Consider the following 24,104-nt stretch of genomic DNA (forward strand, 5'->3'; position numbering starts at 1 on the left):
TGCTTGTGTTCAAAATTGGGTTTCTGACCCAGAACTATGTTCTGGCACGATACTAATTTCGTGGATAAATATCTATGTTATGATCCCCAAACAGACTCGAGACCTGAAATCTTTTAAGGAAAAGAAATGTGCAATTGATGATAAAAAAAAACCTTCCACGTGATTAATGATAAAAAAAATGAACAAATCATTTATTTGATTTAATATTTTCCTTATGACATAATAAAAAAGATGGGGTACCAAGTACAACACCAATTTTCTCGTTTGGGATTCTACACAGACAAACTTGTCACAATCGGTAAGTATAGATCAACATTAAAGATCCTGGTACCTGATCTGTAAACAAGTTACCGGGGTGATCTCAAAAATCAATATCCAAGAGTAAACCTAGTATGTGCATGTACCGTACCCGAATAGGATTCCAACAAGAACAAGTCTTATAATATATATTTCAAGATATGAATTCACGAGCGCAAGTATTTTAAGTTACATTCAGTTTGAGCTCAAAGCTATCTAGGTTGTTTAACGTACTGCTTGTGATATTTTTGTTATGAAGATAAACAATATGATGCGGAAAAGAAATAACACAAGATACCAACATTTTTGTTAACGAGGAAAACTGCAATATGAAAAAAAAAATCACAGGACCTAGTATGATTTTGAACATCGCTCTATATTAAGCCACTACAAATATAGGCTACTATCAGACTTCGGACTGGAATGTATTTGAGTCTGAATCGACCCACCGAGTAATTTCGCTTCATTCATGCTCCTTACGTCTATTGGATCTCGGAAGACCTTACGCACCGAATATCCCCTAGTTGGCGTCCTTTACATCCTATGAATTGATTAAACCTAAATGAAGACTTTTAACTAATCTGTCTCTAACAAATAACATATATTAATTTCCTTTAGAAATATATACAATCAAGATAATGGAAATCTTGCTTATGAGGGATCTTCAAGGTAAAGAATATACCAAGCAGACCTCAAAAATTAGGATTGCTTAATATCTTCAAAAGGTCATAAAGACGGCTAGTCGAATCTACCTCACAAAAACAATGTAAACAAATCAAAGAAAACTTTAGATATATATTTTTTGGAGAAGTTTTATACAAAGAGTACTTTGTGATTTTTATTTATCTTGTTATTGACCTATAGTCGGTGATCTAAAATGATCAATAAGAAAAAGATATGGATATCAAGAACTATCAGGTAAAAAGTAGTCCGACCGAGCTTTAGAATCCCATAGTGAGACTTCAAAAGTCGTAACCTAATACAGTTTTACGAAGAAACCTACGGCTTTAGAGGACGACTCTAGCCCAGTTAGGACACAAAAGTGCCATGATTGAGATTTTAGTTTGAGAGATACCTCCATCTATAATGATGAATAAGGATAGGTAGCTTACCATCAAAAATAAGTTTGTGAACTAGTTTCCAAGTTTATGAATTACTTTGACACCAAAAAAGCTTAACTTCTCAATATAGATTGATCATGCAAGCATGTGAGAAGTTTTTCTTGAATTACAAAGAAAAATGTGCAACCACATATTTGTCGAAATATGCTTTTTGCACCAAGTTGTTAGCCACATGGTAATGGTGAATTTGTTCGTGAACTATCAAGCATTTATGGACTTCAATAACTATCGAAGACTAATTCGATTCGTGAAATGTCCAAAACAATTTGTGAACGAATTGTCGTTTCAGAGTTCTGAAACTTTTTATGCCCATCAGTTCGTGAACTGTCCGAATCATTTCGTGTTCTACAAAAAAGTATACAAACACTTCTAAAATCAATCAGTTCTGGTACTGACCAAATTAATTCGTGTACTACAGAATTTAAAAGTGTCTAAAGATATCTCAAAATTAACCAGTTCGTGAACTAACCAAATCAAGTCTTATAATTTATAAGTTCCAAGTTCGTAAACTGAGTAAATCAATTTGTGAACAAAAAAACTAACTTGATAACTCTTTTGAACTTAGTATACAATTACGATATATCAAATACTAAACTGCTCTCATTATATTATGCCATAAGTTCTTTATTACGTGAATTTATGATTCAAATTTTATCAAGCACTAGCTTGAACTTGAGATTTATTCTTTGCGATATTAATCATAATACTAAAGTTATACGACATTGTTTTAGTAAATAGAATTGTAGATATTAGAGTAAATGAAATCCATTTTAATTCAAAATCGTCTTCATTTAGATTGGATGAAAACTAATTATGTGTAAAAATTTGAAATCAATTAGTTCAACATTATATATATTTATAACCCAAGATGGTAGTAGGAGATCAAGTTTTATTAAAAAGTATGTAATCTCTTATTTTCTCTCACCCCTTGATGAGCCGTGATCGGGCCTGTTATGGGGATGACATATTAGATTAGTAGTGGATCTGTCCAATTGGCATATTAGACTGGTGGTTGATCGGTCCAAATGGTCGTATCTCCTCAAACTAAACCACATTTTTTTTACTTGATATTAAATGTGGCTCTCCAAGGCTGATTACTCGCTATACTATCAATGCGATTTCTGATTCCAAGTGATTTCCGATTTTTGAATGTCAGACTCATTTATACTTTTCATTCAGAGACATTTAAGTTAGCCATAACTTCATACATGGCTTGTGGACGCATATATCTGATTGAATTATAAAGTTATCTTTAATATTATTATTATTTGATCAGACTCAAATATAAAAACTCAGTCCAGTCTTTTTTTTTTTTGCTAAGAAAGACACCATGGGATTGACAAAGAAGAGAATTACAAACAACATTCAAGTTTTCCTTCCTAATAAGATAGTTCAAAATACAAGGATAGGAGACCCAAAAAAAATCAGTCGAGTCAGATTCAGAAAGATGAGTCGGTAGAACAAAAAAAAGAAAATACGTCGTCACACAATAATGGCATTTTTGATCTGTTCGAAACTCGTTAGGACCAGATTTTTTTTTATTAATAGACAGGGATAGGCTAGAGGTTCAAAAGTAAAAATAAAATATTATTCCAAGAACACAAGGGCAAAATAGCCCTTGTGTTAGTTTATAAACAAATAATTAGCAAACATCATCTTGCTTTCCTATTTTTTCTCCTCGATCGAGCGAGACAATATGCCAGAGTAGATTCATTCATTCATTTCGTATCTCAAAATCCGTGCTGCCGAAATATGTAAATTCTTTCACCAACTAACTCTTGATTCTCTCTCTTTATTTCGATCAATCGAACATCACTTATTCGATCTCTTATAATCAAAACCCAAAATTTCAATTTCCTCAGTCGTCGAAGAACGACTGAGATCCTGTGTAAACCCTTTTTCCTTTTTCCCTTCCTTCTCAGATTGATAAACTATAGGGTGAATTCAGGGTAATTAAGATCAATTTTTAAAATGATTTTGATTTCTCGATTACTGGTTTTCTTTTTCTTTCAAAATCTGATGTTTTGATTGAATTATTGTAATAGTGAGGAATGGCGGGGCAAAACGTAGATCTCTTTGATGAGTACTTTAGAAGAGCAGATTTAGATCGGGATGGAAGAATTAGTGGACAGGAAGCTGTTACTTTCTTTCAAGCTTCTGGTTTGCAGAAACCTGTTCTAGCTCAGGTACGCCCCAATTTTGATTTATTTGGTTAGGGTTTTCTTGTATTAGATCGTATTGGTAAGTTGCACTTTTTCATGTTGTAGTTGTTTATTACCAAATCCCTAGTTTCATAAGTGAATAACTTTGAAATTTGAATTTGGAATTTATGTGTGGGTTTCCAAATATTAACTTCATCTCCTATCTATTATATGTTTGCTTTGAGTTGTCGTGAGAACTAAATGGGTAGATTTCGTGGTGACCATTCTGTTGTCAATGTTTGATAGATAGTATAAACTTCGAAGACTGTCTACTTGGATGCACTTGCACATCCCAGCTGTTTATTAATAGTTGTCGTTTGAACTTCAGTTATGTACACGGTACACTTGTCAGTGGCATTTGGGTGCACCTTTTGCTGATACTTCTTCATTATTATGTGAACATTAACAAAAATTAAAAACGTAAAGTAGTAGCCATCTTATTGAAGTGTAGAAGTGCTTATATAATGGCAGAAGAACAAATGGCGAACTAGGTGTGGCAAATGAATTTACATCCTTGAAGACAGTAATGTCCTGCTCTTACATTTTGTATCCTCCATGCAGATATGGATGTTTGCTGATCGAAACAGAAGTGGCTTCCTTGGACGGCCAGAATTTTACAATGCTCTTAAACTTGTAACTGTGGCACAAAGTAAGAGAGAGTTAACTCAGGAAATTGTCCAGGCTGCATTGTTTGGTCCCGCGGCTGCTAGAATCCCTGCACCACAGATAAATCTTGCTGCATTAGCTGCCCCTCAGGTTGGTGGAGCAGCCCCAGCATCTCAGACTGGTGGAGCAACCTCGGCCCCTCAGATGGGCGGAGCAACCTCGGCCCCTCAGATGGGTGGAGCAAGGCCTGGATTCCAGATGAATGGTGCAAACCCTGCCCTCCAGATGAATGGTGCAAACCCTGCCCTCCAGATGAATGGTGCAAACCCTGCCCTCCAGATGGGTGGGGCAAATCTTGCCCCCCAGATGGGTGGAGCTGCCGCTCCTACATCTCAAAATTTTAGCTACAGAGGGCCACAGTCAGTCCCAAATGCTGGTATGAGCCAGCAGCAATTTCCTTCCCAACCAAATCAGTTTATGAGGCCACCAATGCCTGCTGGTGCAGGTTCACTTCCAGCACAGAGTGTCCCTGGTCAAGGTTTTCCTGTAAGAGGTACTGTGACAGCACCACGACCTCCAACCTCCAGTGTCTCAACCGACTGGCTAAGCGGAATGTCGGGTGGACAAATGCCACCATCGGGGGCAACCTCACAAATTCCCAGTAGAGGTGTTACTCCTCCTACAAGTCAGAGTGGATTTGGGATGGGACCATCATCAGGGTTGCACTCTTCAGTACCACCTAGACCACAAGCAAACTCTGGGATGACACAGTTGGTTTCACCGAGACCGTTAAACCAAGTTCAGTCGTCCTTTCAGCCGGCACCCAAGGATTCTAAAGCATTGGTTCCGTCTGGAAATGGGTTTGCTTCTGATTCAATTTTTGGTGGAGATGTGTTTTCAGCCATCTCATCTCAACCAAAACAAGATTCATCTGGGTTCTCTGCTAGCAGTTTACCAGTTTCGTCCGCCGTTGTCCCAGTATCTTCTGCGCCTCAATCTTTACCAAAGCATGGCTCACTTGATTCTTTACAGAGCACATTCAGTATGCAACCATCAAGTGGTCAACTACAGCGTACTCAGTCATTAACCAAACCGAACCAACAAACATCACCAATTCAGAGTACTTCCACGTTTATGTCAACTGGTATTTCAGCAGGAGCCAGCAATTCTGCTTCTAACCAGTCCCAGCCACAGTGGCCAAGAATGACCCAATCTGACATTCAGAAGTATACTAAAGTGTTTGTTGAGGTAGATACAGACAGAGATGGGAAAATCACTGGCGACCAAGCAAAAAACTTGTTTTTGAGTTGGAGATTGGAAAGAGGTATGTTTGGCTTTGAGGATGTAGATTTAAATTCGTCACTGTATTATTTTCATCACCTAAAACACGATTCAACTTTTCATTTGAAGAAACTAGGCAAAAGAACGGTTGCTTTTTTATTTAGTTTTGTATTAAAATGCAAACCTTAATGTTCGATACACAGCTGAACCTAATGTCATGTCTTTCTACATAATTAGTAAAATGAATCAGCAGTGTCTTTGATTGCATACCACCACCATTGCTTCACTGAACATAACTATTAAGAGAAATACCCCAGGTGAAAATGCTTGGGGATGTTCAATTGAGAAGTCGTAATTTCTGCGATATCTTTTCCTTGCACTACGGATGTAGTTTGTTAACGGTTCAACTAGCCACATTATACTGATTAAAAAATTTGTGTTGTCGTCCACCAGCGGTCTTAAAACAGGTGTGGGACTTATCTGATCAGGATAATGATAGCATGCTTTCATTGAGAGAGTTCTGTATCGCTCTGTATCTGATGGAACGATTCAGGGAAGGGCGTCCCCTTCCAGCCGTGCTTCCAAGCAATATCATGTTTGATGAGAATCCTATGCCCACTGCAGGTCAACCCACAGCTGCTTATGGAAATGCAGCTTGGGGACCCGGTCCTGGTACTGCTTCAAAAATGCCACTATTTTTTTGCGTTTTTGTCCACTGCTCATCTTTTTCTCTTTCTCTTTCTCCTTCTCATTTCTCCTCCTCCTCCTTAGGATTGCAACAACCACAACAGCAAGGTATGCCTGGTGCGCGGCAAATGATGCCTACAGTTGGTTCAAGGTCCCAACAAATGCAACTCCCTCCTACCCATCCCCAGACCGAGAGAGGACTACAACAGCCCAATCAGCAAAAATCAAGAGTGCCAGTATTGGAGAAACACCTGGTGAACCAACTCAGTAACGAGGAGCAAAATGCACTAAACTCGAAATTTGACGAGGCAACAGAGGCAGATAAAAAGGTTATTGTTTTTTTCCGTTTCTGTTACTGCATTGTTATTGAAGCCTTGTGATCTAGTTGCATATGTTGGTATGCCATCTAGGTGATTTGAGTGTAGTATCCTCTCGTATAATGCTCTATATATTACCAGTGTTAATATTGGGCTGATAAACACTATAATAGTGCTAAACCCATCAGTCCTTACTTTGCTGTTTATGGAATGATGTGTTTAGTTTATTATTCTCTTGTTGTGGAAAATGCGTTACTGGTTTGGTATTTTTTAAGAATTCCAATTTTTCTTACATGACTTTCTTTGTACACTAATAGGTCACAGAATTGGAGAAGGAGATTTTAGATTCTAGAGAGAAGATCGAATTCTACCGTACTAAGATGCAGGAACTTGTGAGTTTTGTGTCTCCTTTCCCTGTTCTTCTTTACTACTTTTTTTCTGTCCATTTAAAATGAATAAATGCAGGCTTCCTGTTTTTCTTCCTTATTTACATTGTTTATTCTTTTGAAATAAATACCAAGGTGTCCCGAGTTTGGACTTCATCTTGCTGATTTTCCCTGGTTGCTACTTCGTCTCTTCTCGTTATCAGGTTCTATATAAAAGCAGATGCGACAATAGGCTTAATGAGATTACAGAGAGGGCTTTGGCTGATAAAAAAGAGGTACCTTACTTTGACGTGTGAAGTGAAACTTGTCTTTCTTGTTTGTTTTTCTCTACCTTAGTTTCAACTTACTTTTTTTTGATTCATTGGGAAATTTGGCTTTCAGGTGGAGTCTTTGGGCAAGAAATATGAAGAGAAATACAAGCAAGTTGGAGATATAGCTTCGAAATTAACTATCGAAGAGGCCACATTTCGTGATATTCAGGTACATCGACATCCTTGGTGTGTGGATGGCCTATAAATATTCGTGTTGTTTTAAGATTACCTCTTGAGTTGTCGAGTCTTTACGCGAAGTGGTGTTTCACACTTCCATTTCCAACAAAAACGAGTTATTTTGCAGGAGAGAAAAATGGAGCTGTATAATGCACTTGTCAAAATCGAACAAGGTGGCAGTACTGATGGCATTCTTCAGGTACTTTGCAATCTAAGCTTTAATATGGCAAGCCTGTGGAAGCAAGCCAGATATGAGCTTGTCTAAGTCAAGTTCCTTGGTTGTTTATCCAGGTTCGCGCAGATCGGATACAATCAGATCTAGAAGAATTAGTGAAAGCCTTGAATGATCGTTGCAAGAAGTATGGGTTACGTGTCAAGCCAACTGCACTAGTGGAGCTTCCTTTTGGTAACTTTCATCTCGTATTGTTTATTGCCGATTCCATACCATGTTTGCCGTTGAAAAGTTGTTTACTGTATCTGCACATATCCAAGTATGCCATATTGATCCTCCTATTTCTTACAAGGCTGGCAACCTGGAATTCAAGAGGGAGCAGCTGATTGGGATGAAGACTGGGATAAGTTTGAGGATGAAGGTATCTTGATTATGAATCATTGTGATATAATTATATAAACAATGAGCTTTTCCACGATGAATGCTTACATGAAGGTGCAAAAACTTGCATATTAATGATGATGCTATCTTCTTTCAGGATTTACATTTGTCAAGGACTTGACTCTTGACGTGCAAAACGTTATAGCCCCTCCAAAAGAGAAGACCAAGCCTGTGCGGAAGGAGGAAAAAGCTTCAGCAGATGAGGGTTTAACCGCTGATTCATCCTCAAATGCTGATAGCAAATCAGAGAAGCCAAATAATACAGGGGAGCATTTTCATGATGCTGAGTCTCCATTTGATGCTCGTAGTGAAGATGGATCAGCTAGAAGCCCGCCTGGAAGTCCGACAGGTAGGAGTACACTAGAGAGCCCATCCCAAGAATTCCGAGAAAGTCATTTTGGGAAGAGCTTTGATTCTTCACCTCGTGCCAAGGAAACTCAAAGGTACGGGAATGATAATGGGTTAATCTTTTTTCGATTATTTTGCAAGTTTCAGGTTTTATGCACAATTGCATCTTCTTTTTTCCAGATAATTTACGTAATTGTGATTGCAGTGATCATGGTGGTGCTGAGTCTACAATATCCGGGGATAAAAGTTTTGATGAACCTGCTTGGGGTACCTTTGACAATAATGATGACACCGACTCTGTATGGGGCTTTAACGCTTCAAAGGTGTGTTGACTCTAGATGAAGATTGCTTTCTTAATTGTTTTGTCTCGATATTTGTTGCTTATGGTTTCTGTCGTCTACTTATTTGCTTCCATTTTTTTGTGCTCCAGGATTCCGATTATGATAGGAATAAAGACTCTTTCTTTGGTTCCAATGACTTTGGTCTAGAACCAATAAGAACTGGATCTCCACAGGCGTCCAGCTTGTTTGACGATAAGAAAAGCCCATTTTTTGCTGATTCTGTTCCTGGCACCCCATTTTTCAATTCTGGTAACTCACCGACCAGGTACAGTGAAGTTGGAGATCGCCAATATGATGCGTTCTCAAGTTTTGATTCGTTCAACGACCGTGCATCTTATCCCCCTGGTGATAGTAGCCTTACAAGGTTTGACTCCATGCGTAGCACCAGAGATTCTGACCATAGCAGAGGGTTCCCATCTTTTGACGATTCTGATCCATTCGGTTCAAGTGGGCCATTCAGGACATCATCAGAGACCCCAACGAGAACTTCTGATAACTGGAACACATCATCAGAGACCCCAAGGAGAACTTCTGATAACTGGAACGCTTTCTAGCCTTGTAACATTCAGGATAGGAAACATGTAGTACTCTTATCTCTGTCTATAGGCCTTTCACGAATGGCTACTTTCTCTCTTCACTTGGATTCAATTGTATGGTATTTTTGTAGTGTTTGTGATTTTTACTTATACAACCTTCTTGTATTTTTCTGCACATCTTATTCTTTTTTCTTTTCTCGTCAGGTTGGGAGTTTTCTTTCCTCATTTTTTTTTATTTTCCTAATTACTGCTTGTAGAGTGGTAGACATCGAACTGAATATTCTTTTTATCATATATATTATTCCTTACTGTTTATGATCCTAAAACTTGAATTTGAATTGTATGGTTTAGTTTGGTCGAGCATTTTACTTTGATTATTTTGTGCATGGATTGGACTAACTTTTCTTTTACACCTTACTGGGATAGTGGGATTGTATTCTCGTTAAAAATTGATGATAACACAGTTCCTCCTCTCTCAGACTACTCCTTATCAGTATATCACTGTACTGTCTCATTCAACACCCAATGAAAACAAATAAGCTCGTCCGGGGGATGTAAGCTAGTTATACTTCGCCAAAACATGATATTTGGCATATATATGCACCCACTATGGGTATGCCAAACTCGTATGCTTATATGCCTGGCATGGCATATAGGCATACACGACAGAGTTTCCATCGAGCGATAGAGATTCCATTGCTCGATGGTCTTTTCATCGCTCGTTGGTCAGTCAATCGTCAGCGCTAGTCAAGCTGCCGCTCGCTTGTATGATTATCGCTGATTAATTCATCATCCAACGGCTACAGTTTTCCACCTCTATAAATACCTAATTTCAAACTCATTTTAACTCACACCAGAATTTCTAAATCTCTATAGAATTTCTCAATTTCTCAATCTTTTTCAAATCTAAAACTATCTATATTTTCTTGTGAAATGGATTCACAATCTAAAAGTCAAGGCAAAGCTAAAAAAAACCCGAGTCTGTGGTGCAAAATACACCATGGCAGAAGATGAATGTATTTGTCGTAATTATGTTTTTTTTTTACCCAAGATTGTATCAACGGTGCACAATAACATGGTAACACCATGTGGGATAACATATTTAAGAATTATGAAGAACAAACCATGAACATCAATGGTCGTGATGCGAAAGGATTGTCAGAACACTTCATTGTAATCAACAAGGAAGTGGCCGCTTATGTTGCATTAATAATGCAAGCCAAGAGAAAACGCAAGGACAGTGTGGTCAGAGATGTTGATTTTGAAAGAGAGGTTCTTACAGATTGGCACGAAGACAGGGTAAACAGTTCGCTTTTGAAAGTTGTTATTATATTTTGAAGGGGTTGAACAAATATAATCCAGAATACTTGTCAAATAATCAACAAGTACCTGAAAGGTCACCATATAATTCTTCTCCCTCAACACCAAATTCTTCACCATTTTCTTCAGGTCCATCAAATTATTCACCAGATACCCCAACAAGCTCAAATGCCAACAAAGTTTTCAATAATTATGTTGAGGGTAATACTAAGGGAAAACTTCCAGGGAGGAACGGCGCAAAACTGGCTAAAAAATTAGCTCTAGAAGGAGGGAGTTCCGGAGGATTTAACATGGCGGAGTTTATGGAACATCAAAAGACCGTCGAGAAGCAAAGATCAGATGATAGGAAATTTCAAAACCGGGAAAGTAAGAAAAGTGTCTTTCCCAAGAAAAATTTGGGTTTGACTATGACAAGCATAACATTCTTCAAGCTAACACTTCAATTATGAACGCCCAACAAAAACATGTATGGCAAATCGAATTTGACAGGATTCAAGCACAGATTGAAAAGCAAGCTGGATTTACTAACAACCAACTCAATGATGATGATGATGATGATGATAATGGCACTGATGATGAGTATGATGTAGTAGTTCCTCTGGATGGTTAATGTATGAGTTTAAGTTTTAATGTTTTAGTTTAAATGTAGCAGTTTAAGTTTTAATGTAGCAGTTTAAGTTTCTTTCCAATTAATTAATTAGAAATGTTTTTTACTTAAGTTTTGCTTCATTTAATAATAACAACACAACTTAAGGAAAAAATAAATAACATAACTTAAATAACCTAAGATTAAAAATAAATAACTAAAGAAAAAAAAAATCATTGTCTTCCATGCTCTGCCCAAAGATTCAATCTCAGATCATCTCTTAATTGGTCATACAAATTTCGGTTCTGAATGTAGTTAGTCATTTGACCATAATTCCTTGCAGGGAGGCCTCTTTCTGGTTGAATCTCCGGCCTCAAATCTTCATATTCATAAATAATCCAATCCGAATCACGACGGGTTTCCTGAATTACCATGTTATGAAGAATTATGCAATGAGCATAGTCTTGTGCATTTCACGAGGACTCAACCCACGATATGGGTCACAAATGATAGCGAACTTCCTCTTCAAAATTCCAAAAGCGCATTCCACATCCTTCCTCAATGCCATTTGGGCATCGTTAAAATGTCGGTATGAACGGCCCAATGGACCAACATGAGGCTGACGGTAGCATTGAACCAAGGTGGACCATTTTGGGTAGATACCATCCGCAAGATAAATGTACTGATGGTCGTTGATCATGAAACGGACAGATGGAGAAATTCCATACTTCAAATCTTCAAACAGAGACGACTTGTGCAAAACATTAATATCATTTTGTGAACCCGGAAGACCAAAAAAAGGGTGCCATATCCAACAATCATAAGAAGAAGCAGCTTCAAGGGTAACTGTTTGTTTTGCATAATGACCCTTATATTGATCGGCCCAATATACATGGCATCCTTGCCATACCCAATGCATACAATCGAGACTACCTAGCATTCCTGGGAATCCCCTGTCCTCATTCTCCCTCAATATTTGTCTAACATCTTCTTGATAATACTTCTTTGGGTTCTGGAACTCTTGGTATTTGGCCCGTATGTACAAGCATCAAAATTTCGATTAGTTTATTATCTTCAACTTCCTCAACATCAAGTTCTTGCAACCTCTTACGATACCTTTCTTGCTGTGATCTGAACCGATTCATAATAATATTCCTCTCTTCATTGGATCTCGACATTGATGATTATGAAATCTAAAATTGAGAATATAGGAAAGGAAATTGGTGAAATATCTGTAGAAGTATGGGTGAGTTATCTGGAGAAGTAAAAGGGCGTATATATAGGAACCATTGAGGGGCAAATAACCGTTGCAAAATAACTACTGGTCGACCCATGGATATTATTTAAATCGCTCGAGAGAAAGAACTTCGCCAGCTTACAAACTATATCGCTGGCGATATTATGAATATCACCCGATAGAAACTCAGTCGCTTATTAGTTTTCCCATAGTGACGTAAATGGTTTCCCATGCCACCTGGTATGCCAAACACCATTTTTTTGGCATGCGCCTAGGAATAGGCCTTAGCTGACATTACCCGTATACTCATGACCTCCACACGGGGTTGCTTTTATTTTATTTTTATCAAAAATGGTTGGTCGGCTTGGCTGAACCTGACAATAGCATTGGAGATGTTCCAAAGCGAGACAGTTGAAGGTGTTATCCGTCTCAAAAGAAACCTATATGAAAGTCTCGAGAAATTGCTTATTGCTCAGTTTTCGTCCCATTCGTCTTCTTACTTCTTCTTCTTGAGCCTCAACATTCTTGACACTCTCTCTACCGAAACACTAGAGTCCCCATAATAAATCCTAAAATTCTCGTTTCTTTGTAAGTATGTTTGGCACCACTATTTGCTGCTCTTGAAGTGTTTGTTGAAATAACTCTACCAAATTTATTGGTTCTTTACCTATAGTTTTTAGATATTAGTTTCTCTAAAACGTTGCTAACATTTTGGTAAAACCCTAATTGTGCATAGAAGGCCATGGAGATGATGGTGAAGAAATACCTACAAAAGTACAAAAAGGTTAGAGAGGAAATGGACAAATGGGACCAGCTTCAATCTCGTTTGCTTACACAGTTCAGAAATGCGTCCGCAATCATAGAGAGATTGCAGGTATTGCTAGTTTATACTTTATATTAATTTTACATGGATTACTTCATTGGTTAATTTCGACATTATTTCTTTGAATATTTATTCGTCAGGTGCTTGAGGATAACAAATATTACTGTGGTTCATTAAGGTCTATCAATGGTCTCAAGGAAACACTCTATGGGAAGCAAAGAATCAGTTTAGAAACCATTCTTCGCTCCATGGATGAAACAATGTGAGTTCTTCTATATGGTAGTGACTAGTTTCCTTATATAATTTTTGTGTTATGTTAGTTTTATCTGTACCCAGTTATAAAGTGTACAAAATGTTGGCTGGTGAAATTCAGGGGAGAATTTTGTTCTATTGTGGTGTCATTGAACAAGATTGTCCGAGATAGTAAAGAGTTGGTGAAAGGAGGATCTGTGAAACTGTCTAAGAATCTAAGGCAGACCCAAATTGGGATTACACCAAGTATTGCATATTGTTTGGAGGGTCTTGAAGTTCTTCACGAGATGCACCACTCTGAGTAAGGAACGCCACCTCTCCTCTTTTAATTGTATCCTGGATATTGCTTGTGTGTTTTTGTGTACATTGAGATCTCATCAGTTTGATAATACACTTGAATCGTATTTCTGTTTTTTATTCAAAGTTTGAACTTAGATTTCAGACTTTGATGGCTCTCATTTTCTGATTCCAGGTACCTTTTAAAACTATCAGTAATATCAGCGATTCCTTCACTTATGTTGAAGAAGGCATCTTGGTATGTTCTACATCTGTACTCTTTCCATATTATGGTACAATGTGTTATATCCCATTCTTGTTTTAAAACACCAAAGTCTCCGAATGACATTAATAACTCATGATGTATATCGCGGCCTCTCCCTCACTTGGTTATCCTATACTCATGGGTTATTTTGTTTTAATTGCAGTGCGGGAGATTTGGCTGGACTCCGACAACTCTTAGTTGATCAACCTAATATACCAAAAGGAGAAGGTAGGACACAGAACACTGGGAGCTAATATTTTTTAACTGGACTCTCGAACTTATTTGAGTCAGTGTGCCATCTTTTCTTACTCCAACAGTAAAGTCTACTTCCTAACTTGGATCCTTTTTTGCGCAGTCCAACAGATTTTCGACATTATATTTGCAGATCAAATCGAGTGAATTCAGTAATATAACAATTAAACAGAAGCACGTTAAGGGAACTGTCGGTTTCACAAGTGAAGACCCATTTTGTGATCCTTTTCTCCTGAATGAATGACCGACTGTACATTGTTCAATACCTTACGCCTAGTTTTTATTAACAATAGCAAAAAACATACTACAAATTGTCTTCTAGTATGTTTTTTTTTGTAATTACAGCCGTACTAAAGATGGGAGGCTGATTTTTGAGGTGGAAAAATTTGTTATGTCTCTAGTATCTTCAGAATAATATTCAAGCTGAAACAGCCAAACTTCCACCCAGAATAGTATACCAAAACGGTACTCGGCCAGTCAGCCTAGCAGGGCCGTCGCTGAGCATAGGCCAGCTAGGCGACGACCTAGGGCCCCCAAATCCAAGAAACCCCAAATCCTATTGGTTATGTAGTTTCCCATTAAGTATTCGACTTTTCTGTTTCTATTTTTTTTTCTTCTTTTTTTTTCCTGATTTATTGTTTCTTTTTTTTTCCTGATTTATTATATTTGATTTCCCATTAGTTCACTTAATTTGTTGTTTTTCTTTGTCCTTATTTTATTACAATTTAATAGTTCAAGGGTTTTCTCCTTTCCTAATTAAAAAACAAGAATAAGGTTTACGCCAATGACATCAAAGTAAATTTTGTCATTTGACATTTAATTTTTTTAATCTAGATTCCACTTCCAAATTTTTAATTCAACAATTTAGTGCTTCAAACAAAAAAAAGAAAATCAACAATTCAATTTAATTGTTGTGTATAAATATGGTGCAAATATGCTTCGAAAAAAATAATGTTAAGTTGGGAAACCGACAAACAACTCATTTTACATCTTCTTATATCAAGCTTGAAAGTTATCTAAGGTAATTGGGTCAAAAATTGCTACTGTTCTCTAGTTTATGTGGAAATACAGGTGCTCAATTGTCTTCGAAGGAAAGGATCCTAACCCGACAATGTTGATAGAGATGATAAACAAATATTTACACTCGGCAGCTTCAATATCAACCACGAGAAAAACCTCGGCTAGAAATGGAGTAATTTTGATTCCAAACTGGACTACATTAAACACGGATTGGATAATTTTTATAGATGCGGCGTTCAAGAAAGAAGATCTAGCAATGGGTTTTGCCTTTATTTTATATTCAGTAGACCAAGAGGAATTCATGCATATCAAAACAGGCTCAGATAAAGCAATGACAACAGTTCATGCAGAAGCAAAAGCAATGCTTAAAGCCACATCTTGGAAAAAAAATAATATTACATCCAGCGTTTCAATTATCACGGATTGCAAAGGTGTTTGTTGATTTCATTAACAAAAAGTGTAAGGAACACAATAGAGAGTGACGGAGCCAAGACGTCTATGTGGAGGGGTCAAACCAAAAACCTCTTTCAAAAGTCTACCTATTTAACCCTATGTCATGGGAAAATACCAACTGTGCCATCTTATTAGCCCCTACAAGTTACCAAAATTTCCAAAAAACCGAGTTATTTAGCACTGAGTTGGAAAAACAAGTGGGGTCTAGGGACCCCATTTGTCCCTGTGTGCCTCCATCACTGACAATAAAAGAGGTTGAAGCGAATCTGGATACTCTTCCTCAAGCAAAGCTTAGATATATTAGCAGAAAATACAACTAGGCGGCGGATACTTTAGCTAAGGAAGCAAGAATCAAGAGCCTCCAACATTTATCTTTAATCATTACAGAAAAAAATTGTAAGTCAAGTATTTTATCTAATGTTTTTGAGAAAAATGATGTTGTAAACCTTTTGTACTATATTAGTTTATATGTTCATCAGAAAAACAAAAAAAATTTATCCAAGGCATGATATGGGTTCTGATGTATTAACGGGCATGACTTAAATGCAAAATTGAAACGTTTTGAAGTTTTTGCTGCCCAAACAGGAAATGCAAAAAAAAAAGTTATTGATTCTTTTAATGATATGGAAGACTACTATGCCAATGTGTTTATACCGTACAAAACTTCATTGACAATTCTAGCAACAGATGGCTTGTCCAAATAAAGTGTGGAAATTGATAGTGGATAAGTTTATTTCGATAGCACAACTGGAATTTTTGATTCGTAAATGGCAGGAATATTGATCTTTGTAAGATAAGGTGTTTCTTCGGCTTTTTCAGAAAAATATTTGGGCTGATTGTCCATGGTATCAAACAAGAGAAAAAAAATTTGCTTACAGAGGGCCCCCGTTTCTCTAACTTCGCCTAGAGCCCCCAAATAGTTTGCTACGGCCCTGCAGCCTAGTATTAGTAATTATAGTAGATCATATGTTTGGTCTATAAAATCAACTAGGACCATAATATATGGTCTAGCGGTGATAACGGTAGTCTTCAATTTCTTTATCCATTCCTTCCTGTTACTCTTGTTTCTCTCTCTACTTTTCTTCCTCGAACAGAGAGATGGCCATGGCCTTCTCTTATTCATCTTCTCTTTACTCTCTCACTCCAGTGTCTCAACAATCTCGTTCCTCTCTTTCTTCTCTTCGCTCATCATCATCTTTACTCTCTGTTGCTACTCCACCAGTGTCCACTTCATCTAAGTTTCGAGCTAATTCGTTGAGAATTATTAGTTGCAGTAGTACCAGCAATAAAGAAGCTCGAAATGTCAATCCAAAAGTTGGTGTCTCGGTCTATAAACCTCAATCATATGAAGTTCTTGTTAACGATGCTGCAAATTCACTTATCTATGCACTTGAAGATGGCAAAACTCGCCTCGAAATCGAATTCCCGTTAGTTCAATCAGCCCTTTCTCCCTCTCTAAATTTTTTCAGTTTGACAACTAATTTTTAATACACTTTGTGCTTAATTTAGTACTTTTACTGAATGCTATATCATTTCTCCATTTTCTGTTATTTTTGTTTCAATGACAGGCCCTTGCCGAGCAGTATTTCTGATTACAAGGTATTAATCTTCTGGTCTTCTTATTTTTTTGATCGGTTTCATCTTCTGGTCTTAAGTTTTTCGTTTAATAGGGATTTATTTCTGGTTATTGATCTTCTTATATTCGTATGTACACGAAGGGGTCTTCAGATGAGTACATTGAAGCCAATGTTCAGCTTGTCCTAGCTGTTGTTAGAAAGCTTCAACAAAGGAAAGGAATACGATCTTGCGTTGTAAGATTATGCATTTCCCCCCTTATTTTCTCATGATTGGTATAATCATATTCATCATTCAACTGTATTCTTAAGAAATTATTAGCAATCAGGTGTTTCCGGATGCGCCAGAAAAGCGAAGGGGTTCCAAGATTTTCAAGACAGCTCTTGACTCGGTATGAAATATGCAATTGACAGGTCTATCTGTATTACTTAATCAAGAGATTCAAGTCTGGTAGTTCTCTACGGATAATATAGCTATACAGCAGTATGCCAGTATGCATATGAAGTCTGATAGAACTTGAAAACTTTTGCCAAAGAAAAGGTTAGGATTAGGATGGTATGGGTATATTTGCTAATTTCAAAACTGCAAAATTTCGATTTCTTGATAGGTCCATTTTTGTAATTCGCGTGCAATCATGCTATGTTTGATCTGAGTGATGTGACTTCACAATGGGAAGTGGAAAACTTATATGCCATTGGTTTTGTTTTTGTTTTTCTTACGAAAGTAACTGTTTTCCTACTTCTGCCAGATTGAGAACGTAACAGTTGGTTCTTTGGATGACATCCAAGGTGATCCTGTCTCTAGTTTCTTCAAATCTGTGAGAAGCACCTTGGACTTTGATTTTGAAGAAGATAACGAAGGTTGGATCCTGCTCCATGTATTCTAAGTGATACAAGATAACAAATACAGTAACATTTTTTGAAAGCATGGTGCATTTATACTCTTTTACGTTGCTTGAATAATTGAACTGAACTTGCAGTTTCTATTGCATCTCTTTTATTTTCAGGTCGGTGGGAATCCAAAGAGCCACCATCACTATATGTCTTCATTAATTGTAGCACTCGTGAACTTGGGTCTATAGAGACATACGTGGTATGTTGTCTGTGAAGGATATGCAATGCCCTACTCATTATTAAGTTGGACAGTTATCATCTTAAATCTCCAATGTTTCGTCTTTCTCACGTTAACAATGACTCTATGGATATAGGAAAATTTTGCTGCCTCAACCCCTGTGCTTCTTTTCAACCTTGAACTTGACACACTGCGGTATGGTTACTTACTCCTTTCTATGGGCTGAGAAAATCACTTACATTTTTAAAAAACTGTTTGTAACGACATTTTAACTTTCACAGGGCTGACTTGGGACTTTTTGGGTTTCCCACTAAAGATTTGCATTTTCGGTTTCTCTGCCAGTTCGTCCCTGTGTTCTACATTCGGCTGAGAGATTACTCAAAGGTATTATAACTTTTTTCAAGCCCTTTTTCCATCCGTGTTTGAGTAATCCAGTTTGATCTTTATCCTGAAGACAGTTGCGGTGGCACCTTACATCCTAAACTACACGGGAGCACTATTCCGGCAATACCCTGGTAAGATCTTCTGCTCTTGTTAGAGCTCAATTGTTTCGAATGGCTCCTTTATCACTCTTTTAAGTCTGATGTTCACTCTGTTTTGAACCCTTTTCTAAGTGGTGATGGCGTTACTGCAGGCCCTTGGCAGGTGATGCTCAAACAAGCTGATGGTTCATATGCTTGTGTAGCTGAAAGTGCAACACGTTTCACATTGGGCGAAGTACATACCTGTCTAACTTAAATAAATATATCAGTGTACCATGATAAGATTTTCAATTTTGTGGTTTACTGAATGTGTGCTGTTAGCCTGTTACAACCAAAGTTACACGCTAAACTCTTTCGCATGCTTCTTTAGACCAAGGAAGAACTGATGAGGGTTCTAGGACTACAAGAAGAACAAGGAAGCTCTCTCGAATTTCTTCGAAGAGGATATAAGGTTTTATTAGTATATCCTTTTTGTTCCATAAACATTTTCTATTATCAATCAGTTCCAAAATCCTTTTAACGCAGACATCTATTCTGTTTCTTGTAGAGTTCAACTTGGTGGGAAGATGATACTGACTTGGAGTTATCTTCTGGATGGCGCAACTGATCAAATGAGTTAATACATAGGCACAAATTGGAGAACCACAAGAACTCCTTGGGCGGACATTTCAACTCACGATTTGGCGAACGTCCTGCAACTTGTCAAGTTTTGATGAACTCTCTGTACATTTTCTTAGTTATAAAATCACTATCTGTAACTCCTTATGAATACAAATTCTTATCCACCTATATTTGTTCGATAAATAACTGAATCAAATCAGTCATAGCAAAGTAACTGACTTGATATTACAAGTGTCATTTAAAGAGGAAATTTTATATCAGTGCAAGATTATAGCCAAGAGTTCTACTTCCTCTTTAATAGTCAAAAATTTAACTTGATAAACAACAGATCTAATGACAAAGTGATAGAAACAAATAGACAAACATATAAGGGGTTCGACATGATTACATGCATCAAGGGGTCAACCTAGTATTTATAGATGAAATTGTTTATACAACTAATTAAGTTACAGTGTTAAACATATGCATCTGAGTTGTGTGTTCTTGTCGGGAGGTGCAGGCAGAACTCTCTAGTGTATTGCTCATGATACTTTTTTGCTGCCTCCGTATCTTCCTGTCCCGACCCGAAATGTGGATTGTGTTGTGAGACTTCACCTTGTCGGGGCCACCTCACTCGGGTCTTCTGATCACTTCACGCATGCTTTGTCACTGTCATTAAATGTTTGGTCTCTTATTTCAAATTTGGTCGTCGGACGTCTTATTTACTTTCCACGTACGTACATTCAGACTGATGTGGTAGATATCTTTGTTAGAGCATTGCTCAGTTGAACCCACAAGTTTTGCTATTTCAAGCTTGTTGTCAATGTTAGTTGAACAGAACTATATCTTGATTTCTAATCTACTAAGTCAAGTCTCGTACTAGGTTTAGAATTTCGTAGTTGAGTATCAGACGTCACCCTCGAAGACTGAAGATCGACGAAGATATTCGGAGAACTTCATCAACAAGGTATATGAAGACTGAACCATTCTATTTTACTCAGTATCTTACCATTCTATCTATTTGAGACTATGTCGTATGGTTTCTAGATTTATTGCAAAAAAGAAATTTCGAGTCAAGCTTGTCTTATTAAACATCTCGAAATATGATTCAAGCATTGGATGTTCAAAGGTCCTTAACAATATTATTTCGAAATAATTTATTGTTCAAGAATTAATTTTTTAGTTCAATTTGAAAATATCCCAAACAATGACTTTATCATTTGGGAATGTTTCAAACATCAAAAGAGAGAAATTCAGAAATTCTGGTATTTCGACTCAGGGTAGGTTGGAGAACCAGTTCGCAAACCATAGATATATGAGTTTCTGGAATACAAGAAGGTTGGCACGCAAGCCAGTTTGCGAGCCTTAAATTCAGAACGGGACAGTTCACAAACCGTGGTGATCTGAATTTTTAATATTGGTGTAAAAGGATAACAGTTGGTGAACCCGGTTCACGATCCGTGTCCATCTGAGTTCTCGAGCCGAGTAGGTTTGGCGAACCCGGTTCACGAACCGTTTCACCAGCGGTCCAAGTAAAACTTTAGCAAATGCTTAAAGACTTATTTTTCAAATATGTTTAGTATTGCTATGACCCTCATAAACATCTTTAAGACATCATTGATCACTAAAACACTTGTGTATGTTCATCATGATTAAAAATTTTAAGTGTTTAAATGAACATCAAATTGCTTATAGTTCATAAGGCATACTTGCCAAAGAACAACGATTACACACGGTTCCGTAACCGTACCATTGTGTATATTCTTCTATGTGATTTCAAGACTAATTCTCACATGCTTACTTGAAACTCAAGTTATCTTAGCTTGAATTAAAAAGAACCCTCAGTCTTGAACATCTATAAATAAAGACGCTCTTTCAACTGAAAAATTTAATTCCTGACATTTTTTGTCCTAGTTGATAGATAAAGTCATCCTCTATTGACCTAGGTTTCCTCTAAGAAACATAATTTGGCATACGACTAAAAGATTTCACTTTGGGGATTCATGAAGCCAGGTCCAGCTATCTTTTATCTTGATAGTGCGTGTATCCTGATCTTGCTGTTTTGTTATCGATGTTTTCGTAATCTCTTTCAGGCAAGATAGATATAAATCATAAAGTTCTCCCCGTCTTAGACTTTGTGATTCGTCAAGATAAATATATGAAAGCATTTGTTAATTGATTAGTTCAATATTTTCTTGAGAAGTGGTTAAAGATCCAGGAATCTCAGCTAATTGAGTGTAAGTGTTATGGATTGTGAGGTTTGCTAGCTTTGTTTATTGCAAACAGATTTTCAAGCCTTGATCTTTAATCTAAAGGAAAATCAATAGGCTCATATCTTAAAGTTAGATTGGTATCAACAGTCTTCACTTAGGCTGAAGCAACTCTTAGGCTGTAAAGGACATCATCTAAGGAATCAATTGCGTAGAGCTTTGCGAGGTTCAAGAGATGTAAGGAGAGCGAGTGATTGTAATTGAATCGCTTGGAGGGTGGATTCGGTCTCAACCACATTCTATTGTGAAGTCTGATAGTAGGCTAGTATCTGTAGCGACTTAGTATAATTTGGTGTTCAAATCTGGACGAGGTCCCGGGGTTTTTATGCTATTGCGGTTTTCTCGTTAACAAAACTTCTGGTGTCTTGTGTTTTACCTTTTCCGCATTATATTGTTTATCGTTATAATTAGATTTACACAAGTAGTACATATTCGACCTTAGTAGATACGTCCATATTAATTATGATCGATTATGAGACTCGTTCTTGTATAATTCGTATCTTGAAATATAGATAACAAGTTTCATACTTGGAAGAATGTCAATTGGATTGTTTGGGTACGATTATATTGATCTTAGATATTGATTTTTGGGATCATTCAAGTACTCTTCTTAACAATCAGGTTCACGAACTCTAATCTCTAAACTTTCTGATTGAGAAGAGATTGAGATATAAACTTTGTGTACATATTATCATGGATCATTAAGTTGGTCTTTTTGCGTTTGTATTAGGTTTTGTCCATATAGGTTGCCGAACGAAAAGGTTTGGTACCCTCTGACAAAATGGGGGTCTAACAACCTCACCCAATATTTCTCTTAGCAATCTGTATGGACTAACTCCAATATACTTTCAAGAGAATCAACTAGATAGTTAGATTTAATCTTAAGAAAAGTATATCACGAAGTTATATCTCAATTTATAGATTTAGTACTTACTCAATCAAATAGCAGTTTGCGAGTCTAATTGAATACAAGAGAAATTCACTTGAACGATACCAAAGATCAATGTTCAAGGATCAATCAATTTCAATCAACAACCAAAGGTTGGATTTACCAATTGTCGAATCAAAGCACAACCTGTGATATTTCAATTAAGTAACAAAATATAATGCGGAAAAGAAATAACACAGACACCAGAAGTTTTGTTAACGAGCAAACCGCAAATGCAGAAAAACCCCGGGACCTAGTCCAGATTGAGCGCACACTGTATTAAGCCACTATAGACACTAGCATACTACAAACTAACTGCGGTCTGGACTGTAGTTGAACCCCAATCAATCTCACATTGGTCCAAGGTACAGTTGCACTCCGTACGTCTCTGATCCCGGCAGGATACTATGTACTTGATTCCCTTAGTTGATCTCACCCACAACTAAGAGTTGCTACGACCCAAAGTCGGAAACTTTAATAAACAAATCTGTATCACACAGAAAAGTCCACAATAATAGATAAATCTATCTCCCACAAAAATACATGCGGTTTTGTTCCATCTTTTGATAAATCAAGGTGAACAAGAACCAATTGATATACCGGACTTATATTCCAGAAGAACAGCCTAGAAATACCAATCACCTCACAATAACCTTAATCTACTAGCGAAACAAGATATTGTGGAATCACAAACGATGAGACGAAGATGTTTGTGACTACTTTTCTATCTTGCCTATCGGAGAAATTAATCTCGAGCCAATTTTACAATTGTCCTCATTACGATAGAAACAGCAAGACCAGATCACGCAACTACAAAGAAAATGGTTGGGTCTGGCTTCAGAATCCCAATGAAGTCTTCCAGTTGTTAACCTACAGGGTCTCGGTAGAAACCTAAGGTTAAAGGAGAATCGACTCTAGCTTATACAACTAGTATCACACAGGAGGTGTGGAGATTAGGTTTCCCAATTGCTAGAGTTCTCCTTTATATAGTCTTCAAATCAGGGTTTGCAATCAATGCTACCTTGGTAACAAAGCATTAAATATTCACCGTTAGATGAAAACCTAATTAGATTCAAGCTAATATCTTTCAACCGTTAGATCGAATCTTAGCTTGTTATACACAAATGAAATGCACGTTCATTTAGGTTTGTGTAACCATACCTAAATGTGTACACCTAGTTGGTTCAACAGTAGTTAACCAAATGGTTAGCCATATGAGCACTTTCATATCAATCTTATTCATCTTCACCATAACTAGTCCCAATGACTCAAATGAACTAGTTCGAGAGTTGTTCAATTGCTTAGATCTTATAGAAGTATATAAGATATAATCGGAGCAAAATCGGTTTTGATTCACACGAATCGATCCATGAACATTACAACCACGGTTTGTAAATTGTATTCCTTATTAAATAAATGTTTTAGTTCATGAACAAACCAATTTTAGAAAGTAACACACTTAAGTATGCGTA

General features: G+C 37.1%; 3 protein-coding genes across 6 annotated transcripts; all 3 read left to right on the forward strand.

The window, feature by feature from the left end:
• The first annotated feature begins 3,035 nt into the window (after nt 1-3,035).
• LOC113289620 (epidermal growth factor receptor substrate 15-like) lies at nt 3,036-9,548 on the forward strand. 3 transcript variants are annotated; one of them, XM_026538940.1, is made up of 15 exons: nt 3,041-3,367; nt 3,464-3,604; nt 4,181-5,549; nt 5,960-6,178; nt 6,278-6,522; nt 6,828-6,902; nt 7,100-7,171; nt 7,278-7,376; nt 7,512-7,583; nt 7,676-7,790; nt 7,909-7,977; nt 8,095-8,440; nt 8,551-8,668; nt 8,776-9,149; nt 9,192-9,543. In XM_026538940.1, exons 2-15 carry the CDS (start codon nt 3,470-3,472, stop codon nt 9,238-9,240), a joined length of 3,357 nt encoding a protein of 1,118 aa, XP_026394725.1. In that variant the 5' UTR covers nt 3,041-3,367; nt 3,464-3,469; the 3' UTR covers nt 9,241-9,543. The 3 variants fall into 3 exon arrangements, with proteins under 3 accessions (XP_026394724.1, XP_026394725.1, XP_026394723.1); XM_026538939.1 differs by having other exon boundaries at nt 3,036-3,172; nt 8,776-9,548; XM_026538938.1 differs by having other exon boundaries at nt 8,776-9,548.
• A 3,183-nt stretch (nt 9,549-12,731) lies between these two features.
• On the forward strand, nt 12,732-14,680 carry LOC113286265 (uncharacterized protein At5g43822-like). 2 transcript variants are annotated; one of them, XM_026534927.1, is made up of 7 exons: nt 12,732-12,953; nt 13,102-13,239; nt 13,329-13,450; nt 13,562-13,741; nt 13,913-13,975; nt 14,145-14,209; nt 14,337-14,680. In XM_026534927.1, the coding sequence occupies exons 2-7, from the start codon at nt 13,108-13,110 to the stop codon at nt 14,378-14,380; spliced, it is 606 nt and encodes a 201-aa protein (XP_026390712.1). In that variant the 5' UTR covers nt 12,732-12,953; nt 13,102-13,107; the 3' UTR covers nt 14,381-14,680. The 2 variants fall into 2 exon arrangements, with proteins under 2 accessions (XP_026390712.1, XP_026390711.1); XM_026534926.1 differs by having other exon boundaries at nt 13,105-13,239.
• Nucleotides 14,681-16,736: 2,056 nt separating this feature from the next.
• LOC113289622 (protein LOW PSII ACCUMULATION 3, chloroplastic-like) lies at nt 16,737-19,733 on the forward strand. Its single transcript, XM_026538941.1, has 12 exons — nt 16,737-17,133; nt 17,275-17,305; nt 17,425-17,517; nt 17,610-17,672; nt 18,030-18,141; nt 18,288-18,373; nt 18,489-18,547; nt 18,634-18,736; nt 18,807-18,867; nt 18,987-19,069; nt 19,205-19,285; nt 19,382-19,733. Exons 1-12 carry the CDS (start codon nt 16,805-16,807, stop codon nt 19,439-19,441), a joined length of 1,161 nt encoding a protein of 386 aa, XP_026394726.1. The 5' UTR covers nt 16,737-16,804; the 3' UTR covers nt 19,442-19,733.
• Nucleotides 19,734-24,104: the final 4,371 nt, after the last annotated feature.

This window comes from Papaver somniferum, chromosome 6, assembly GCF_003573695.1.
Source record: "Papaver somniferum cultivar HN1 chromosome 6, ASM357369v1, whole genome shotgun sequence".
In the NCBI taxonomy this organism is placed as follows: domain Eukaryota; kingdom Viridiplantae; phylum Streptophyta; class Magnoliopsida; order Ranunculales; family Papaveraceae; genus Papaver; species Papaver somniferum.

Excerpts from the sequence above, each read along its gene's own strand:
- LOC113289620 (XM_026538939.1), top strand. The coding sequence starts at position 3,470 with ATGGCGGGGCAAAACGTAGATCTCTTTGATGAGTACTTTAGAAGAGCA. Across the intron at positions 7,791-7,908 it reads ACTAGTGGAGCTTCCTTTTG|GCTGGCAACCTGGAATTCAA; the intron begins GTAACTTTCATC and ends ATTTCTTACAAG. Across the intron at positions 8,669-8,775 it reads GGGGCTTTAACGCTTCAAAG|GATTCCGATTATGATAGGAA; the intron begins GTGTGTTGACTC and ends TTTGTGCTCCAG.
- LOC113286265 (XM_026534927.1), top strand. The coding sequence starts at position 13,108 with ATGGAGATGATGGTGAAGAAATACCTACAAAAGTACAAAAAGGTTAGA. Across the intron at positions 13,451-13,561 it reads CGCTCCATGGATGAAACAAT|GGGAGAATTTTGTTCTATTG; the intron begins GTGAGTTCTTCT and ends GGTGAAATTCAG. Across the intron at positions 14,210-14,336 it reads TAATATACCAAAAGGAGAAG|TCCAACAGATTTTCGACATT; the intron begins GTAGGACACAGA and ends TTTTTTGCGCAG.
- LOC113289622 (XM_026538941.1), top strand. The coding sequence starts at position 16,805 with ATGGCCATGGCCTTCTCTTATTCATCTTCTCTTTACTCTCTCACTCCA. Across the intron at positions 17,673-18,029 it reads TCAAGACAGCTCTTGACTCG|ATTGAGAACGTAACAGTTGG; the intron begins GTATGAAATATG and ends TACTTCTGCCAG. Across the intron at positions 18,142-18,287 it reads TTTTGAAGAAGATAACGAAG|GTCGGTGGGAATCCAAAGAG; the intron begins GTTGGATCCTGC and ends TTTTATTTTCAG.